Source organism: Morone saxatilis, unplaced genomic scaffold (genome assembly GCF_004916995.1).
Source record: "Morone saxatilis isolate NCDOM2014 unplaced genomic scaffold, NCSU_SB_2.0 Contig2, whole genome shotgun sequence".
NCBI classification, from domain to species: domain Eukaryota; kingdom Metazoa; phylum Chordata; class Actinopteri; family Moronidae; genus Morone; species Morone saxatilis.
Window position 1 is genome coordinate 2,581,532 of NW_023339762.1, and position 16,263 is coordinate 2,597,794.

A 16,263-nucleotide genomic window follows, 5' to 3' on the forward strand; every position below is an offset into this window, starting at 1 on the left:
AATCTTTTTCCCTGCTGTTTGCGCTTTACTTCATTGTTCTACATTAAACAAGCTTTGGAAACCGTACTTTCCAGGCTGGGGGTTCTGGTAGATGTCAGGAAGCACTTCAACGTCATGGAAACCAAGACGGAACTTCTTGATCAGTGCCAACACTCTGGAAAGAGAATGTAAATACATAGTGTACAGCACAATTTACAAAATATTCACATGATCTCATACTCATAGCTTTTAATCATTAAAGACATTTTGAATTGTCATAGCAGGAAAAATGGCTGCACCTGCAGACAATAGTTTGCTAACATGATAGTCAGTGTTGTGTTTACCCAGGTTTCTGACACTCACGTTATCGCAGGTTTAAATGAACTGGATTTGTCATTAGTTACTGTTGTTTTCCCTCTATGCCCTACTAAATGTCTGCTGTGAAAAAGGTCTTTAACTAGATATTTCATTCATCTCTATAGTCTCAATTTACTCTGACACCTTTTTGGCAAATGTTCTGAAGAAACCAGACTGAGGTAAGAACAGCCCATAGTAATCTGAATGATAAAAAGTAATCCAAGCACTTACTCCTCTTTCTGCTCTTCCTTCTTGTCTGTTTCACCCCCCACAAACACTCGGACCTTACATCTGGCCCAGCGCTTCCTCCGGGTCAGCAGGTAGGGCAGCAGCAGGGTCAGACCTGGTAAACCACACACACACACACATAGAGATAAGGAAATGTGAGGTAATATTCTTGACGGAAGAAAGGAAAGTGATAGATGGAGAGATGATCAGACCTCCGTCATCAGACAGCCAGTACACATCGATGGTCCTCTTTCCTTGTTTTTTCTGGAACACCGTACTAGGCTGAGGCTCCACTTCAATAGAGACAGCAGCTACAAATAAGTTTGTATACACAGAAAATAGTTATTTTCTATTTACATCAGCTTATAGGGTTTCTGAATATTTAGGTTCAAAATCATCTCCCATTTAGTACCTTTTACTTTTAGCTTCTGCATTCAAGGGTAAACTCAGGCCAAGTTAAATTGCCATGATATGTAAAAGAACTAAATTCTAATGATATGATCATGCATATACATACAAGTAGTGCTTGTTTTAATGCGGGGAGCGGCAGAGATGGTGGTTATACTCTCTGATCCTCCATCAAAGGCTGCATTGACTGAAATAAAAACAGAGGATACAACAACTTGTTAACTCCGCTTCAACTGACATAGATTGTTGCTGTGAAGTTATTTTACTCTTGATGTACTCTATTACTCTAATTTGAAAGGGCTCTCACCATGTGATTGAGATGGATGAGAGACATCCAGTCCCTCCCTCATTCTCAGCACGCACACACCGTACTGCAGGTCAAATGCATCACTGAAACACACAGCGTTGTAATGTTGAATTTTGACATTGGACATTATCTGACTATCTGAGCTTATAACAATAGTTCAAAGGTGGATGAGGTTAATTATTCCCCACTGTACTCACTGCAGTATCTCTATGTAACTGTGTGCAGCCTGAGGAGTGTCACTGCGCCAGTCTTTCTTGAAACCCATCATCAGAACATTTGGCTTAATACGACCCAAACCTGTCCCCTGGTGGACAATCAACAACATGAGAAGAAGAAGAGAGGAGTCAGGCATGACTGGCAGAGCAAGTTCAGCTTCCTCATGGCTCTCTTTGAGGTATCCAGATTCACCAAACCTTACAGAGACAATCCTGGATAACTGATCTCACACAGCTGGTTACCAGCTGGCTCTGCTAAGATCAAAGGGTGATACCCACAGAGACACTGGTACTAACAACATCAACAGATCCAAAGCAGACCATTTAATGAAATAAGATAAAATGATTGGTTCCTGTTGGAAAAATAATGCATTGCAGCTGTAAAAAGCTGTAAAAGACAATACAAGAACTAAGCAAAGAATTAGACAATGAAAACAAGTTATAGAAACAGATGAAGATAAATCATTAACCAAATACTTAAAGCAGTTGGTTATACATTTGTGTAAACTACTAAAATAGCCTCTAACATACTGACATTACTGAATTGTGGTGCTATTTATGCTGTTGACAGTAATGCAGATAGTGGAAATGTATTTCTTGACACTTGAATGAAACAAGGTTTGATGAAGTAAGACAGTATGTGACAAACTGTGTTTGCAGATATTCTATATTAACCCATGAATGACTAACCACAATATTTATATGTTAAAGAAAAGCACTTATTGTTTATCTGTTAGAGGTGGAAACACAAAATCTGCTGTGGAAACGGTCAAGATGCGGCTGTAGTTTCTGAGGTACAGCCATTTCTGTAACACACCATATTTAGTCGTCACTAGGGGTTACTCATTTTATCCCATTATAAATGTCTCTTAGGTCTGTACAATTGAAATACTAGACCAAGAAAGAGTAAGAGATTATAATTTTTCTTTTTTTTTCAAAATATGTGTGTTTCAAAAAATGCATAACCTATTGTTCTAGAGGTGTTATCCCAACAACATTTTAAAAAGTCCCTCACAACAACAAAAAACTTACTTTGACCGATTGGAGAAAAAATAACTGGAACTGTGCTTAGCTCAGCTAAGTATAAAAAAAAAGAAAAAAAGAAAAAGAAATTGTAAAATTCCACTATGGACACAATGGGTTAAAGAAAAAGGTCGACCACTCCCTGTTATCAGGACACACTGTGCTTTTATATTATATTTATATGTTATGTCACTGAGTCTATAAAACATATTCACAAAGCTGCCCCATAACATTCACAGCTTCAAACTATCTACCTGCTAGACCAGTGGTCCTCAAACTGGGGCCCGGGGACCTCCAGGGGTCCATAGGTATCACACTCACTGTTAATCTGCCAATCTACAGTACAGACAGTTATGGAATAACCAAATCTTATCAGAATCGATCCCTGACACTACATTTGATCAAATATGTCTCATGATGTGTATTAATTTGATGGTCCCTGACACCAAAAAGGTTGAGAACCACTGTGCTAGAGAGCTCATGTGTTATTACTATAGTAGGAAGCACCTTTACCAGTATTTGTCCAGTATAAGATTGGCATGCAAAGCGAAGTATCTTTACTGGTTTGTAATGATGCCACTCTGCACTGTTGTACTGTCACGATGCAGCACTTTGTCCATTAAGATTCAGTAGGACTGGCTGCATTTTTTTGTGACAGCTGATTGGTCATTGGTCTTTCCTCTGTTTTGATCTGTAATCCGGAGCAATAGCTGCTGATTGTAGGTTTGGCCCAGTTACCATGACAACTGAACTCAGGGTGAACTTGACCTGTCTTTGAGACCGAACCCCTAAAGCAACCCCAGCAGAGTTCAGTTGATGGAGACAGTTCATTAGGATAGAATAGATGAGGTGTAATTCTGACCTGTAGCAGCATGTTAACTCCTGATCGTAGCTCTGTAGCCACCACCCCTCTGTAGAACGACTTCAGCTTCCGTTTGTTCAACCAGGCAATATGACTGTCACTGCTCGCATTTTCCACCGCTGATGGGGAGGGACCCGCCTGACAAATGCAGAGTCAAATGCATAATGATTTCAGTCCTCAACTAAAAACACTGACAGCTGAATCATGGCAGTTTGTTCAAACATTAATGTAATCTTCACTGGGTGGTGTGTATGTCTGTGCATGTTGTGCTCACAGTGTTCACATTGGCACAAATCATGAGACTGAGACTTTTTGTGAAACAGCTGACAAGATCCACCAGAGCTGGGCGACTGCTGGGAGGACCTGTTAGCACCAAACACTGGGGTCTGAAAGTTGAGCAAAGTCAGAGTAACATGTTGAGCAGTTTAGTACAGAGCACCTACAGACAACATCTACACCTTTGTTAAACTTAATAGGCCTTTTTTTCTTCTTCTCCCTTCAACCTCTCTGATTAATTAACGGTGTAATTTTCTAATGCAGGACTAGGTTGTTAGCAGAGAGTGAAGGCAATAGAGCTAGTGTTCAGGTTTTCACCCTGCCTTGTCCTGTGAACGTTTTTAGCTTATATAGAGTTTCATATCTTAAAACTAATATTGAAAAAAAAAAGTTCAATTAAAGAATTTCTTTTTCATTTTCTACACATACATTAATAGAGGCTAACATATTTTAAACATTTTTTACAGCCCTTAAAATTAAAATGTTCCCCAGTAAGGCTTTGGTGGCCCCTAGTGGGGGTTGGGACCCCCAGGTTGGGAACCAGTGCCATAAAATGTTGTTTTCATACTTAATTAAACAAATGAGATGTAACATATTTTTCTAGTGAGCTTTAGAGGTGGTGGGGGATTTAAGTTGCCCAGTAGCCAGCCAGGCTAGTTGTTCCGCTTGTTTCAAATATTTATGCTAAGCAAAGATAACTGTCTGCTGTATGTGGCTTCATATTTAATTGACCAATATGAGTATTGATCTTCTCATCTAACTCTCAGCAACAAAGCATTTTCCCAAAAAAATGTCCCTTCTAAATTCTGACTACAGAAGACAAACTATAGGCATGTGATCACATGCTGTCACTGACCTGTAGTTCTTGACATGGTCCTCCACATGGTTGAGGCCGACACACTGGTTCAGAGCGATGTTGTAGGAGTTGGCCTGCACTGAGGAGCCCCAGTTCACAGCTAACCACAGAGGAGAGCAGTAGAGTTAGAAAGGAGCAGACGAGGACAGCTGTTGGTGTGTGCGACACTACACTGTTTGTCTGACTGAATGTGTGTGAATTTACCAGGCTTCTTGTAGAGAGTGTATCCCAGAAGGACGAAGACCACGCCAAAGGCAATGAGGGCCGCCCACCAGGTCAGCAGGAACATGATAACCACACAACACACAGCGCACAGCAACGACAGCCATTTACTGTAGAACCTGAAGGATGGACGCCAACCTGGAGACACATAAAACACGTGTATATACCATGCAGACACAAATGTATACCCACTCTCTATCAACCAGGAATTCTGCTTCCTTGTAACAGTTGCAGGTTTTATTGCTAAGAGTTTTCTACCTGGTGAGTTGGTGATGGAGGCATGGAAGCAGCTGAAGTTGATCAGGGTATAGGAGCAGAGGAAGAAGTTGGAGATGATGGGAGCGATGGTGTTCAACTCAGCTGGTGCAGAGAAAGGGCAGAGGTGGAAACATAGTTCACATTGGTTTTAAAGTGAAACCCAATAGACATTCCCATTTCCATTCAGACTGCAACTGCTAAAATTCCTACTGATCATCCACAGGGGTCAGAGGTTCTCTTGAAACCTCACCAATGAGAATGAAGCAGGCAGCGATCAAGTACGTCAGTACGTAGCTTCTGAGCGGTTCATCGTTCTTGCCATAACCTTTGCCAAAGAAGCCGATGAAAGGGTAGAGTTTGTCCTTACACAGACACTGCCAGAAAAAAAATAAAAGGAGCCAAAAAAATTACCAATTCTTTGACACAACAAAGAAAACAAGAAATAAAAGTTTTTAAACAGCTACAGGAAGATAGGAAAAGTTGCAATGAAATATGAAAAAACACACACAATATAGCATATCTGGTGTGTTTGTGAGCGTGTGTATGTGTGTGTACCTGGAAGACTTTAGGAGCAGACACCAGGCAGGCCAAAGCAGAGGACAGTGTTGCTCCAAATATACCAGCAGTGATGAGAGGGGCCAAGGCTGACACCATGCTCATCGACTAGAGACAGAAATATACCGTTTACTCATTTGGGTAATGTTTCTCACCAAGGGGGAAACTGTCTGAGTAATACAGAGGGAGACTGGATGATTTATGCAAAATGACACTCATGTTGGCTTGTTGTTCTCACTGTTTTTATTGTGTAGTTCCTGCTTCTGGCAATGAAAGAAAAATGTAATAAATGTCTTTGAATTGATGGCAGACAAGGCAGGATTATGCTTTGGCGGCTCCAAGTGGTAAAAGGAGGTAAATGCTTTTTTTTACTAAAATTCAAAATTCAATTCAATTTCAATTTTATTTGTATAGCGCCAATTCATAACAGAGATTATCTCAGGACACTTTTCAAATAGAGCAGGTCTAGACCGAACTCCTAAAGGACTATATCACCCAGAAATCATGTCAGAAGTCGTCTTGTCCTCACTGAAAACAATGTAAGGCTTCTAATATGAGGAACAAAAAACAGTATAAAGACAAGTGAGTGAGCGAGCTGGGGCTGACCTGATAGTAGTTACTGATGCCGTAGGTGCATGTGTTATTGTTGATACACTCAGTGAAGTCCCATCCATAGTGACAAGCTAAACCACAATCCTCGCTGGGTGAGAGTGACAGGCTGTCGTTTAACAGGCCAGACGCATCCCGCACCACACAGGATCCTGGGAGCAAAGAAACACACATGGACACAAGCATGCATGAATGAATATACATATGCTTCCACAAACGATTATTACCTCAAAAACAAACAACAACAACAAAATTATTATTAATTTTATGCCACATGATTACAGTAAATTACTTTGGAGAGAATCCATGTATATAGTGGCAAAGTGTACACTGAGGTAGTCATTATTGCAAAATAACATCAACATGGTAATTCAAAGACCAACTCACTATATGTTTATAAGTCTAAATACAGATAATACAGTACCAATGGTAGTAGAGACGATGATGTAGGAGAAAGTTGTCCAGAATATTGCCATCAGTGTTCCTCTGGGAATGGCCACTCCTGGATTCTGGAAAGTAAGGGTTATACATTGCCGCATGTATGTTAATCAAGATTTGTGTGTATGTCATGATTTATGTGCAAGAACAGTATGGTGTGTGTGTGAGACAAGCAGGCCGGTTTATGTACCACTGAGAACAATACATGATGCCTTCGAAATCAGGATTTTATAAGAAAAGGATTAGGAATAGAGAAGGAAAGAAACAAACATACCTTCAGATCTCCAGAGATGTTAGCTCCTGCCAGGATGCCCGTGGCAGAAGGGAAGAAAATGGAGAACATGCCAAAGAAGCTGCCCTCTGGACCCCGCCAGTTGGGCAAGAAATTTTCAGCAAAAATATCCGCTGTTAAAGGGGAAATAGTCCGTTTATTGGCAAGCTCATTTGCCTTCATAACTTAAAAAAAGTTTCAACAAATTATTTTTATATGCCATTGAAATTATATCACAATGATTTATTTCTGGTGATCCTTTAATTGTATTAGAAATACCACACACAAAATAGCCTCATGATGACTTTGCATTCATATGATACTGTGAGCAGGGACTGAATAGTCACCTTTGTAGCTAAAGAAACCCTTGGCTTGTTTCTCTGGTGAAGGAGGGAGGAATGTTCCAACAATGTAGCTGGCAAATGACAACATGATGACCAGGAAGAACAGAATCTGGGCCTGTGGAAGGCAGATTACGGTAAACATATGTAGAAAGACATTTACATGCAAATACAAGCTATTGCATATCACTAAGGGCAGACATGCTAGCTGAACTATCCTTTTCTGTCATTCTTACCCTTGACAGGTGGTACTGTATAGGCTATGCATAAGGAGAATTTTTGTGCTTGTAAGTAGTTCACTGAAGCTGGCAGCCCTTGAAACATAACAAAGCAAACCCCTTATACATGGGTTAGGGTTAGGCTGTAGTTATGTAGAAGGAAACTAAGGAAATCTAAAGGAAATCTATTCCCTCTAGTCAAGTCAAATCAAGTCAAATTTTATTTACAGTGTACTAACTTAAGATAACTGATAGCTTGCTTTATCTTTATAGGTACAGAGAATGGTATCAATCTTCTCATCTAACTACTGCAGCAGTAAAACATTCAGTGCATCAGATAAATCTTCAATAACTTTTGAGCTAACCTTTGACTCCCACGCCATACCAGCCATTGAGATACCTAGTAGACATGTGACAGTGATGATGCCAATGATGCGGATGTCATTGGTTCGGTCCACCATGACAGCCCCATTTTCCTGAGGGAGAAAAGTTAGATAAATTTCAGGTGTTTATAAACAGAATAAAAATCTGTGTTTACGCCTATGGTATCATTGTAAAAGCTGTTCCACCAGCTTATTAACACACAATATCCTACTTACACGCATAAGGTCTGTAACAGTCTCAGCAAAGCCCACAGTGTGCATGGCCACAGCAACAGCATTGGCAAAAGCAAAGATTAGACCGATGGACCCACCCAGCTCTGGACCGAGGCTGCGACTGATCAGGAAGTAGGTCCCACCTGAAAACAAGGGGGGTGAGGGGTGGTGGTTGGGGGAGCAACAGAAATATGTACTGTGGGAAATGTGGCCATGATGTTAGGAATGGAGCATATGTTACCAGGGTCCCTAAGTTCCCTAACCCTCTAACCTGAACCCTAAACCTACCAATACCCCATTACTGGGGAACAAAAAGGACCCTGGGAACAAATAGGACCCTGGGAACATAGGAAAAATTAGAAATCATTTGCAATAAAATGTAATAATGTCAGACCTATATATTTTTTGATATTAAGTAGATTGTTACATGTCTCAGTCAGAAAACAGACCTCCTTTGACCTTTCCGTTGGTAGCAATGGCTGAGGTTGAAAGACCAGTGATCCCAGTTATAAAAGAGGATAGCAGGATAATCACCCACGTCAAACCTGACATAAAGGCACAATGAGAGAGAGAGAAAGAAAGAAAGAAAGACAGTAAGCCAGGCGGAAGGCTTCATAGGCTGAAATATAAAAATGTGTTGCATGGATCAAGCATGTGAAAAGTCAATCAAATAAAAAGGTTTGTTGGACGTACCTATACCAGCTTGAGCAGTGATCCAAGTCAGCCTCAGATACAAGATCACCCCCCAGATATTTAACATGCAACGGATCTATAAAAAGACAGTTACAGATTGAATTGAACAGTTCAACAAAATGTATGTCCAATGCCAACGATCAGTGCTAAAGCAGGATGTATTGTGTGTCCTTTATGTAGTTAGTTAGAAAGTATAGGTGTGAAAGTTGGGGTGGTGGATGGGGGTCTGACTTTCATACAGGAGGCCTTCAATTCTGTCCTGTCACAGAGCTGCAATGTTTGTGTTCTAATTGCTCAAGCTTAACCATACCTTAACTGTAGTTTTTTTTTTGTCCAGATGATATGTGACAAATGTGATGTGATATTTTTGTACAGTTTGGGGCCCTAAAGGTTTTCAGAAATGGAGTCATCACAAAACTGCTTCTTTACTTTATGCCATAACTGGATTACCATGAAACTTGAATTATGGCCCAGGCGTTTATTTGCTTCAGTCACTGAACTCAATCTGCCTTTATTTGAACAGCATCAATCTAACAATGTGTAGCATGTCCAAATTGACAAAAGTTTAAACATTTATACGCTTAGAACTCACTCAAGCAGGCGACCCAGTGGGCTTTAAGTGGTTTTATATCCAGACCAGGTATCTGCTTGACACTTGGGTTTATTTGTCAAAATGTGTACATGATAACATGATAACACATTTTATGTGATGTCTTCCCATGACTGATGTTAGACAGCCAGTCAGTATTTAGGCTAGAATATGTCAGCATGAAGTGTGTCTGTTAGTCATTTCTGCTACAGAACAGTTAGTATGTTGTAGATCATCTGTTTGTAAGGAAGCAGTGAAACAAGAGCCATGGCAAATTTCACTGCAAGGATAATAACGTGTCTCATTTAACTTAAAATGTATAGAATGGCAGCTGCTACTCACAAATATCTACAAAAGTCTAACCCGACCTACCATGACTCCGTGTATCCAGCCAAAGCGGGTTGGTTCGGGTGGTGGCTCCTTCTGCTCCTCCTCGTCTTCCTCTGAGCTGTCTCCTCCTTCCATCTGTCCAGCTGTTGTCTCCTCATACAATGGAGGTTTGGAGTCATCCTGGTCAAGTAAAACCAAGTAAACTTCATTGGTACAGGCCAAAATCATCAATCAGTGCAGCACTTGACATCCTCTATCCTTTACCACCTCTCAAGAAAAAACCTTTAACAACGAAGAAAATTCTAATACAGATAAACATAATATAATAAAGATTTTTTTTAACTTTGTCTCATATGTCAATCCCTTTCATCTCATTCAGTGTGTGCACACCATAACATAGACCTAAAAAACTGTGGTAGCCATTTGCATCAAGTTTAACAACAGAATCTTTGGGGTAAAATCATCTTTATTTTACAGTAAATGGAGCAAATATTGTCAGGTAAAAGAGAGATAGCTTATGACCAAACTGATGCATTATGGCATCAGGGTTCGTTTCAGAGCATTTGAAACATATTCAGTGGAAATCAGAGGCTAAAATGCAGCTTTATTGTGAGAACAACTACTCAACCTGCATTTCTTTGGTCATTTGAAAAGAGATAAGCACCATACTGGTAAAAAGCAGATATTCCTACCTCAGGGTTTGCGTGGAGCTGGTACAGAGATGGTCTGAAGCGCCTCCGTCGCCCCCAAACCTCTGTGTTGGCGTAGAAGTCATAGTGTGGCGGAGCATCCAGAGTCTCATAGCCAGTTAGAGCATCAGATCCTCTGGATGTTACGCTGCTCCCATCACCATAACACTGATAGTACCCAGACTCATCATACCCTCCAGGTGTTGCCTTCCCATTAGCTACTGACAGAGGAGGTCTGGGTCTGTATGCAGCCAGGTGAACACTGTCACTGCCCACTGGTAACTCCATTCAGAATGGCAGAAGTTTTCTGTATTTAAATGGACCCAAAAGGCAGCTAAGACAGTTACTTTGTTGGAGCAGTTTTTGTACAAAATGTTTTGCTTCAACGGCTGATTTATCCTACACAGGTCAGTCAGTCATGGTGATGGAGCCATTCTGTAGGTATATGAAGGAGGCTTTATTGTGAAGGCTGGTTTTATATTTGACCTTAACCAAGCAGGAAGAGCCTGAGGCCAGAAGGTTGGTTCAGTGAGCAGTAAAACAAGACTCATTACAAGAACTATTAAACATGACATGGGCAATTTCACAGGAAATCACTGTTCCACTTACTAAATAACAATTTATAATGAACCAGAGATTCACATTTTCCCTTCCCTAAAACTCAAATAAGTATTGATTACTTATTTCCAAAGAACTCCACTTTATTTTATGTCAGGCATATGTCTTTGCTGTTGTATATTTCTGTTGAGTTTGGATTAGTTTGTATAAAGGTGCATTTTGTTTCAGGTTATATAATTAAATAAAATAGTATTATTCATTAATCTCCTGAGGGGATTTTTAGTTAGAATGTAAGTTGTAAACAGCATCATTACACACTGACCTGTAACACAACCTTGACTGAAACGACACAAGGGCATGTATGCATGTTAGGAAAGAGGTTTAAATGATACTCCTGTAGCTTAATTTAGATTTAATCTTATTATTGTTTAGGGGCTTCCCTATGACAGTATATTGCTGCCATAATACTAAGAATGTTAGTTTCGTGACATAACAAGATAAAACAAAGTAAAAGATTGATTAGGCCCAAGCTATATAGCAGAAATGTTGCCCCCTTATGAGCCAGTTCGCAGCCTTGGATACTCAGGTGGTTTTGGCTGTTCCAAAGTCAAGGTTCGAATCTAAAGGTGACCACACTTTTGCCATCAGGGCCCCATCAGCCTCTCTTTGAACAACATGCCTGAAGAGATGAGGCTTCATAATCACTTCTTAAAACCCATTTTATAAACTTGCTTTTGTGGCTTTTCTCTCTCTTATAAATATATGTATTATATAATTGTAATATTTTATGTTTGATTACATTGTGTTTTTTAATGGCTATTGCTTTCTCCATCCTTATATTTCATTATCACTGTTTTTCTTCTTCGGTTGTCATATTGCCATCTGAAGTTTTTCTTTGTCAAAGCACTCTGTAAACTCTGTCTTTAAAGGTACTATATAAGTAAAGTTATTAATATTATTATTTAGTAATACCGATATGTCATAGTTATTTAGCATAAAAATATCTAGTTGAAATGAGACTAGTCGCAAATTATAACAAGATAAAGCAAATATTATTTTCATTACACGCTGCCCTGTTCTCCTGTTTTTCATTAAACGTCATCAGCTACATATCAACAAGCCCACATCTGGGGACCATTATTTAAAATGGTACTCTAGTGACTTAGCACTGCACTTACACAAGAGACAGATAAAAAAAGAGTCATCCAAATTAAATGACAGTCCCTAGAAAAACCCCTGTGATGTTATCAGGCTGAGTAGTACTTATGACGAGCTTGATGTGTACTATCAGAGTTGTTGTCCACAAACTTTGACCAGCTTTGACCAATTCCGACTTCAGTTAAACAGCACAGTTACATGCTGTCCTTGATTACAGTGAAAGACATTTTCCATTGAAAGGTGTAGACTCATTTCTTAGAACTGCATCTTCAGTTTTCAGACATAGTTAAATGATTACCTCTGCAGTTGTGCACGCCCTTGAGCTTGAAGAATTGAATTTCAAGTAGTTTGAAAACTTAAAAAAAAGACCACTCTGTTGCTGTCCTTCAACAACTGCTCACATACACTATGTTCTTTAGTTGTTGTTTTTTACCATAGCCTCTCCCTGTGGTTGTTGTGTACTATTATGTTTTATGCAAAAGTATGATCACTGCTGTATCCTTTCATGTTCAGCTTAGATGTGATGATAGCTCACACTTTGCTTAGAGCTGCTTAATTGTCCGAGACCTTAGTTTACACGGTCATTTACATCAATGCATAACTAACACAAATGTTCAAGGAGAGCCCAAGGTAACTATTCATCTCTTCAGTTCTTTCCATGAGTTAGTGTAGGCAGTGCGATGAAAAGTATTTCCCCCACATAATAAAACTATCACATATTAACAGATATTAGGAATGTAATGTAAAGCCTACCAAGCAGCACAGCTGAGGTCAATAGTGAACATAATGCCTAACAAAGATGGCTCTATATATTGTACAGAGATGGGTGACAATTTAAGGCATAAACCAACATAGAGTATCTTACTACCTTCACATTATTGAAGAACATGAAAGAGCCTCTTTTCAGGGCCAGCCAGTCTAATTGCTGAACAGAAATGTAAAAACTCTTTTATCTCAGCAACTGGCAAGCTGAAATTACCTCAACATTGACTTGACCAAATGTTGGTTTGAGCTGATTAGGGCATGCTCACATGACTTTATTTTCTACTAAAAGAAACATGAGACTATGTTGAGATGAGACTTTTGGAGCGGACAGTGCTGCAATATACCATTTTCACTTCAGCTTATGTCTAAATGATATAGACCTGTGCTATTCAAACAGTATGTTTGTCCAAAGAAATCACATTACTACTACTACATGTACTCATTTACTCTCCATGTCCACATTCTTCCAAAGTCCTAAGAGATGGTATTATTGCTTCCTTGATGTATTTTCCTTTAAAACAGAACGTGACAATAAAGGACTAGTGAAACCATAATGCCCAGTTATTTATGGAGAAGCATAACTTTACTGGTTAGACTTCTAAGGATACCCACTATTGGAGCATGAGTTCAGTGTTACAGATGGAATGTTTTCCAGGAAGTTCAAGTGGCCATTTTATGAGAACAATTCATAAAAAAAAAAACCTTTGGTTATTACGTATAGCTATGTTTGTTTCAAATGTTGAGAGTTTAATTTTGCCATTTACTCTTCCCTTAATACAATTAAATTGCATTGGAAGTCTTTTTTATCCCAACAGATTTAAAAAAAAATAATAATAATTACTTTAAATAACCAAAAAGAAATATGCCTTTTCTAAAACAATGGTGGTGGACAGTTAATAACGCAACAATTTTCTGTCTAAGATAGAAAGCTGTGTCAGTGACTTTATCCCTCCAGCTTATGTAGGTCTGTTTGCATGCATTCATCCCCCTATTTAAGAAATATTGATTTTCATTCTCATTTTCAATTACAGATTGAGTTACACCATGAGACATTTAGAGAATACACATTGTTTAAAAGGTTCTTTTTTTAATACAGTAACACATCTTAAATGCCAGCTTCATAATTTAAATGGAAGTTAATGAATTCTGCGATCAATCTGACAAGTGAGAGGTTGCATAAAGAGATACAATGTTGCCTAATAGCTCCCTTCATGGTGATACATCAAATAAAGTATTTCTAAGGTACTGATTAACAACTGTCAAAATCAGCAGTTTAGCGCTAGAGGCTTAATAAAAAAATCTGAAAACAAGCCGCTCTTCTTTCAGGGACTCTGCTCAAATACCAGTTTGGTAGTCAGGCTGCGAAGGGCCTGAGCAGGTGTGGAATAATGTTGCACCAGATTGACTTCTTGTTTCATGTCATTATCCATCAAAAAGAAAAAGACAGAATACTTTTGGTTTATGTACAGTTAGTTTACAGAAGTTACACTGCAGAATGTAACCTCAACAAACAAGTATTGGCAGCGATCCAAAGTTGAATCCTTTGAAGAGATCACACCTCACTCATGAGACTGCCTCTAACAGCAGGAGCGCCTTTGATCACCGATTCTTTTGAACATGTACCCTCAGCATTTGAGAGAGGCTGTACACTCACTGTGGCATGTATCACAAGTAAGTTTTGACAGATGAGACAGTTCATTTGATTCAACCAATAAATGCATTCCTCTCTGATACATGGTTGCTGATAGATATCAAAATATGTGGAAAGGATTTTACAGATATATACAATTGAAACTTGATACGGTTTGTGATAGCATGGGAAACAATGTTTCTGGGCTGTAAAAAGTAAATTTTGCTTTTAAGGAATAATTCACTCATTTTGCTTTCTTGCTGAGAGTCACATGAGAAGATCAATATCACTGTTATGCTATGTTGCACTTTGGACTATAGCTTGGGCAGGCATGACTTTACTGCACCTGGCCACAAAATTGCCACGCATATAAACCCTCATAAACCACAGCCTTTCATTTTTACATTTCAAAGTTTTGTACAGGTGAAAACAATTTAGATGTGCGTTTATCAGTGGGCTGTACAGGTAGGTAAGTGGATTTATTTTTTAAACCTCCACACAGAGCCAAGCAATCAGGCCATTTTACAGACAGTGGTATAGATTTTCTCATCCAACTCTTGGTAACAAATGGAATATGTATTACACAAAACCATATATTTAAACACCTTGACAGAAGCTGAGTAGTAATTTAAAGAATTAAAGCAGAGGATAGAGCTTGGACACTAATAGAAACAATTGGCCAGTAGATTACCCTCCAGGCACTGCTTCAGTTTACTGCACAACCTGTAGGAAAGAAAATGTTTAGTTACGCACCATGAGATGATACTTTGTCAGTGAAACTAAGAGCTCTAAATCTGTGGATGTATTAAATGTTTCCACATTGAACAATTGCCACTAAAAGTTGGTCTGAGGAGTATAACCCACCTGTGCTCCCTTTCCTTGTGGCTGGTCTGCTTTACCCTGAAGGCTCATCAAGGGATGCTATGCATGCTGACATCAGTTGATCCTTTACTTCACAGATACTATAGTAGATCCTCAGGATGGTGGTTTGCACCACCTAGAATGCACATCCTGGGCAACACGTTGGTCTTGAGCAAACACAAGGATCATATCCTCCACTGTGCTCTCTAAAGAACATTGGTTCCCTAGACTGTGCTTCCACATGTGGAGCATAGTTAGCCTGTCCAGGAACAGGATTGTAACTATTTCGGTTATTTGATGATTAGATCCATATTGGCTTACTACCCTGTCCATGCTAGGAGACTGGTAGTTGACAGACATGTAATACTCAGGTTAGGTTAGGTTATTATTATTATTTATCATCTTCCACTGTTTCTCCATCCCAGTATGAACTCCCATCATTTCATCAAGTTGGCACCACTAATTATGGAACAGGCAATCTGGTTCAGACAACAAATTTGTCTGAGCAGTTAAACACACAGCATTTGAAAGTGTCCCCCACCTCTTTGATCCATCACATTCGGTCTTAGCAGCAGCTCTATCAATGTGGTGATAATCAAATAATGGAATTTCATATTGGGATGGAGCAATAGAGAGAGATAAAGGATGTGAAATAGCCTCATGATTCTGTCTGTAACCAAGGGATGGTTTTATCTGGCTTCAGTACGGGAGGTTAGATTAAGAGAGAATTTCGGCCTTTCCATAACAGGCTAAAAAATGTAAGCATTCATCAACTGTCCCTCCAGTCTTAAAAGACACACCCACACCCTAAATGGCACATGTGTTAAAATAAAAACAATTAAAAAAAAAGTCAGGTTTCAGGTTTCAAGTTATTTACACTGACCTGGTAGGCAGGGATGGTACAGGTTTGCAGGAGAAAAAGCCTTATCTTTAGGTTACTAAATATTAATATATATATATATTTAAATATA

At 39.2% G+C, this 16,263-nt stretch overlaps 1 protein-coding gene across 1 annotated transcript in view; it reads right to left on the bottom strand.

Moving 5' to 3' along the window:
- Window positions 1-10,763, bottom strand: part of slc12a3 (solute carrier family 12 member 3) — a 12,961-nt gene extending 2,198 nt beyond the window's left edge. Inside the window, exons 1-23 of the mRNA XM_035664609.1 lie at window positions 10,324-10,763; window positions 9,674-9,811; window positions 8,713-8,788; window positions 8,469-8,564; window positions 8,023-8,162; window positions 7,789-7,899; window positions 7,212-7,323; window positions 6,868-6,998; window positions 6,580-6,664; window positions 6,153-6,307; window positions 5,547-5,654; window positions 5,242-5,365; window positions 4,992-5,093; window positions 4,716-4,871; window positions 4,512-4,611; window positions 3,654-3,765; window positions 3,380-3,517; window positions 1,477-1,583; window positions 1,280-1,362; window positions 1,082-1,159; window positions 777-875; window positions 568-679; window positions 68-154 (exon numbers count right to left, since the gene is read on the bottom strand). Of these exons, the coding sequence (XP_035520502.1) occupies window positions 68-154; window positions 568-679; window positions 777-875; window positions 1,082-1,159; window positions 1,280-1,362; window positions 1,477-1,583; window positions 3,380-3,517; window positions 3,654-3,765; window positions 4,512-4,611; window positions 4,716-4,871; window positions 4,992-5,093; window positions 5,242-5,365; window positions 5,547-5,654; window positions 6,153-6,307; window positions 6,580-6,664; window positions 6,868-6,998; window positions 7,212-7,323; window positions 7,789-7,899; window positions 8,023-8,162; window positions 8,469-8,564; window positions 8,713-8,788; window positions 9,674-9,811; window positions 10,324-10,608 (2,735 nt within the window). The 5' untranslated portion in view covers window positions 10,609-10,763. The remainder of the gene's footprint in view (window positions 1-67; window positions 155-567; window positions 680-776; window positions 876-1,081; window positions 1,160-1,279; window positions 1,363-1,476; window positions 1,584-3,379; window positions 3,518-3,653; window positions 3,766-4,511; window positions 4,612-4,715; window positions 4,872-4,991; window positions 5,094-5,241; window positions 5,366-5,546; window positions 5,655-6,152; window positions 6,308-6,579; window positions 6,665-6,867; window positions 6,999-7,211; window positions 7,324-7,788; window positions 7,900-8,022; window positions 8,163-8,468; window positions 8,565-8,712; window positions 8,789-9,673; window positions 9,812-10,323) is intronic.
- Window positions 10,764-16,263: the final 5,500 nt, after the last annotated feature.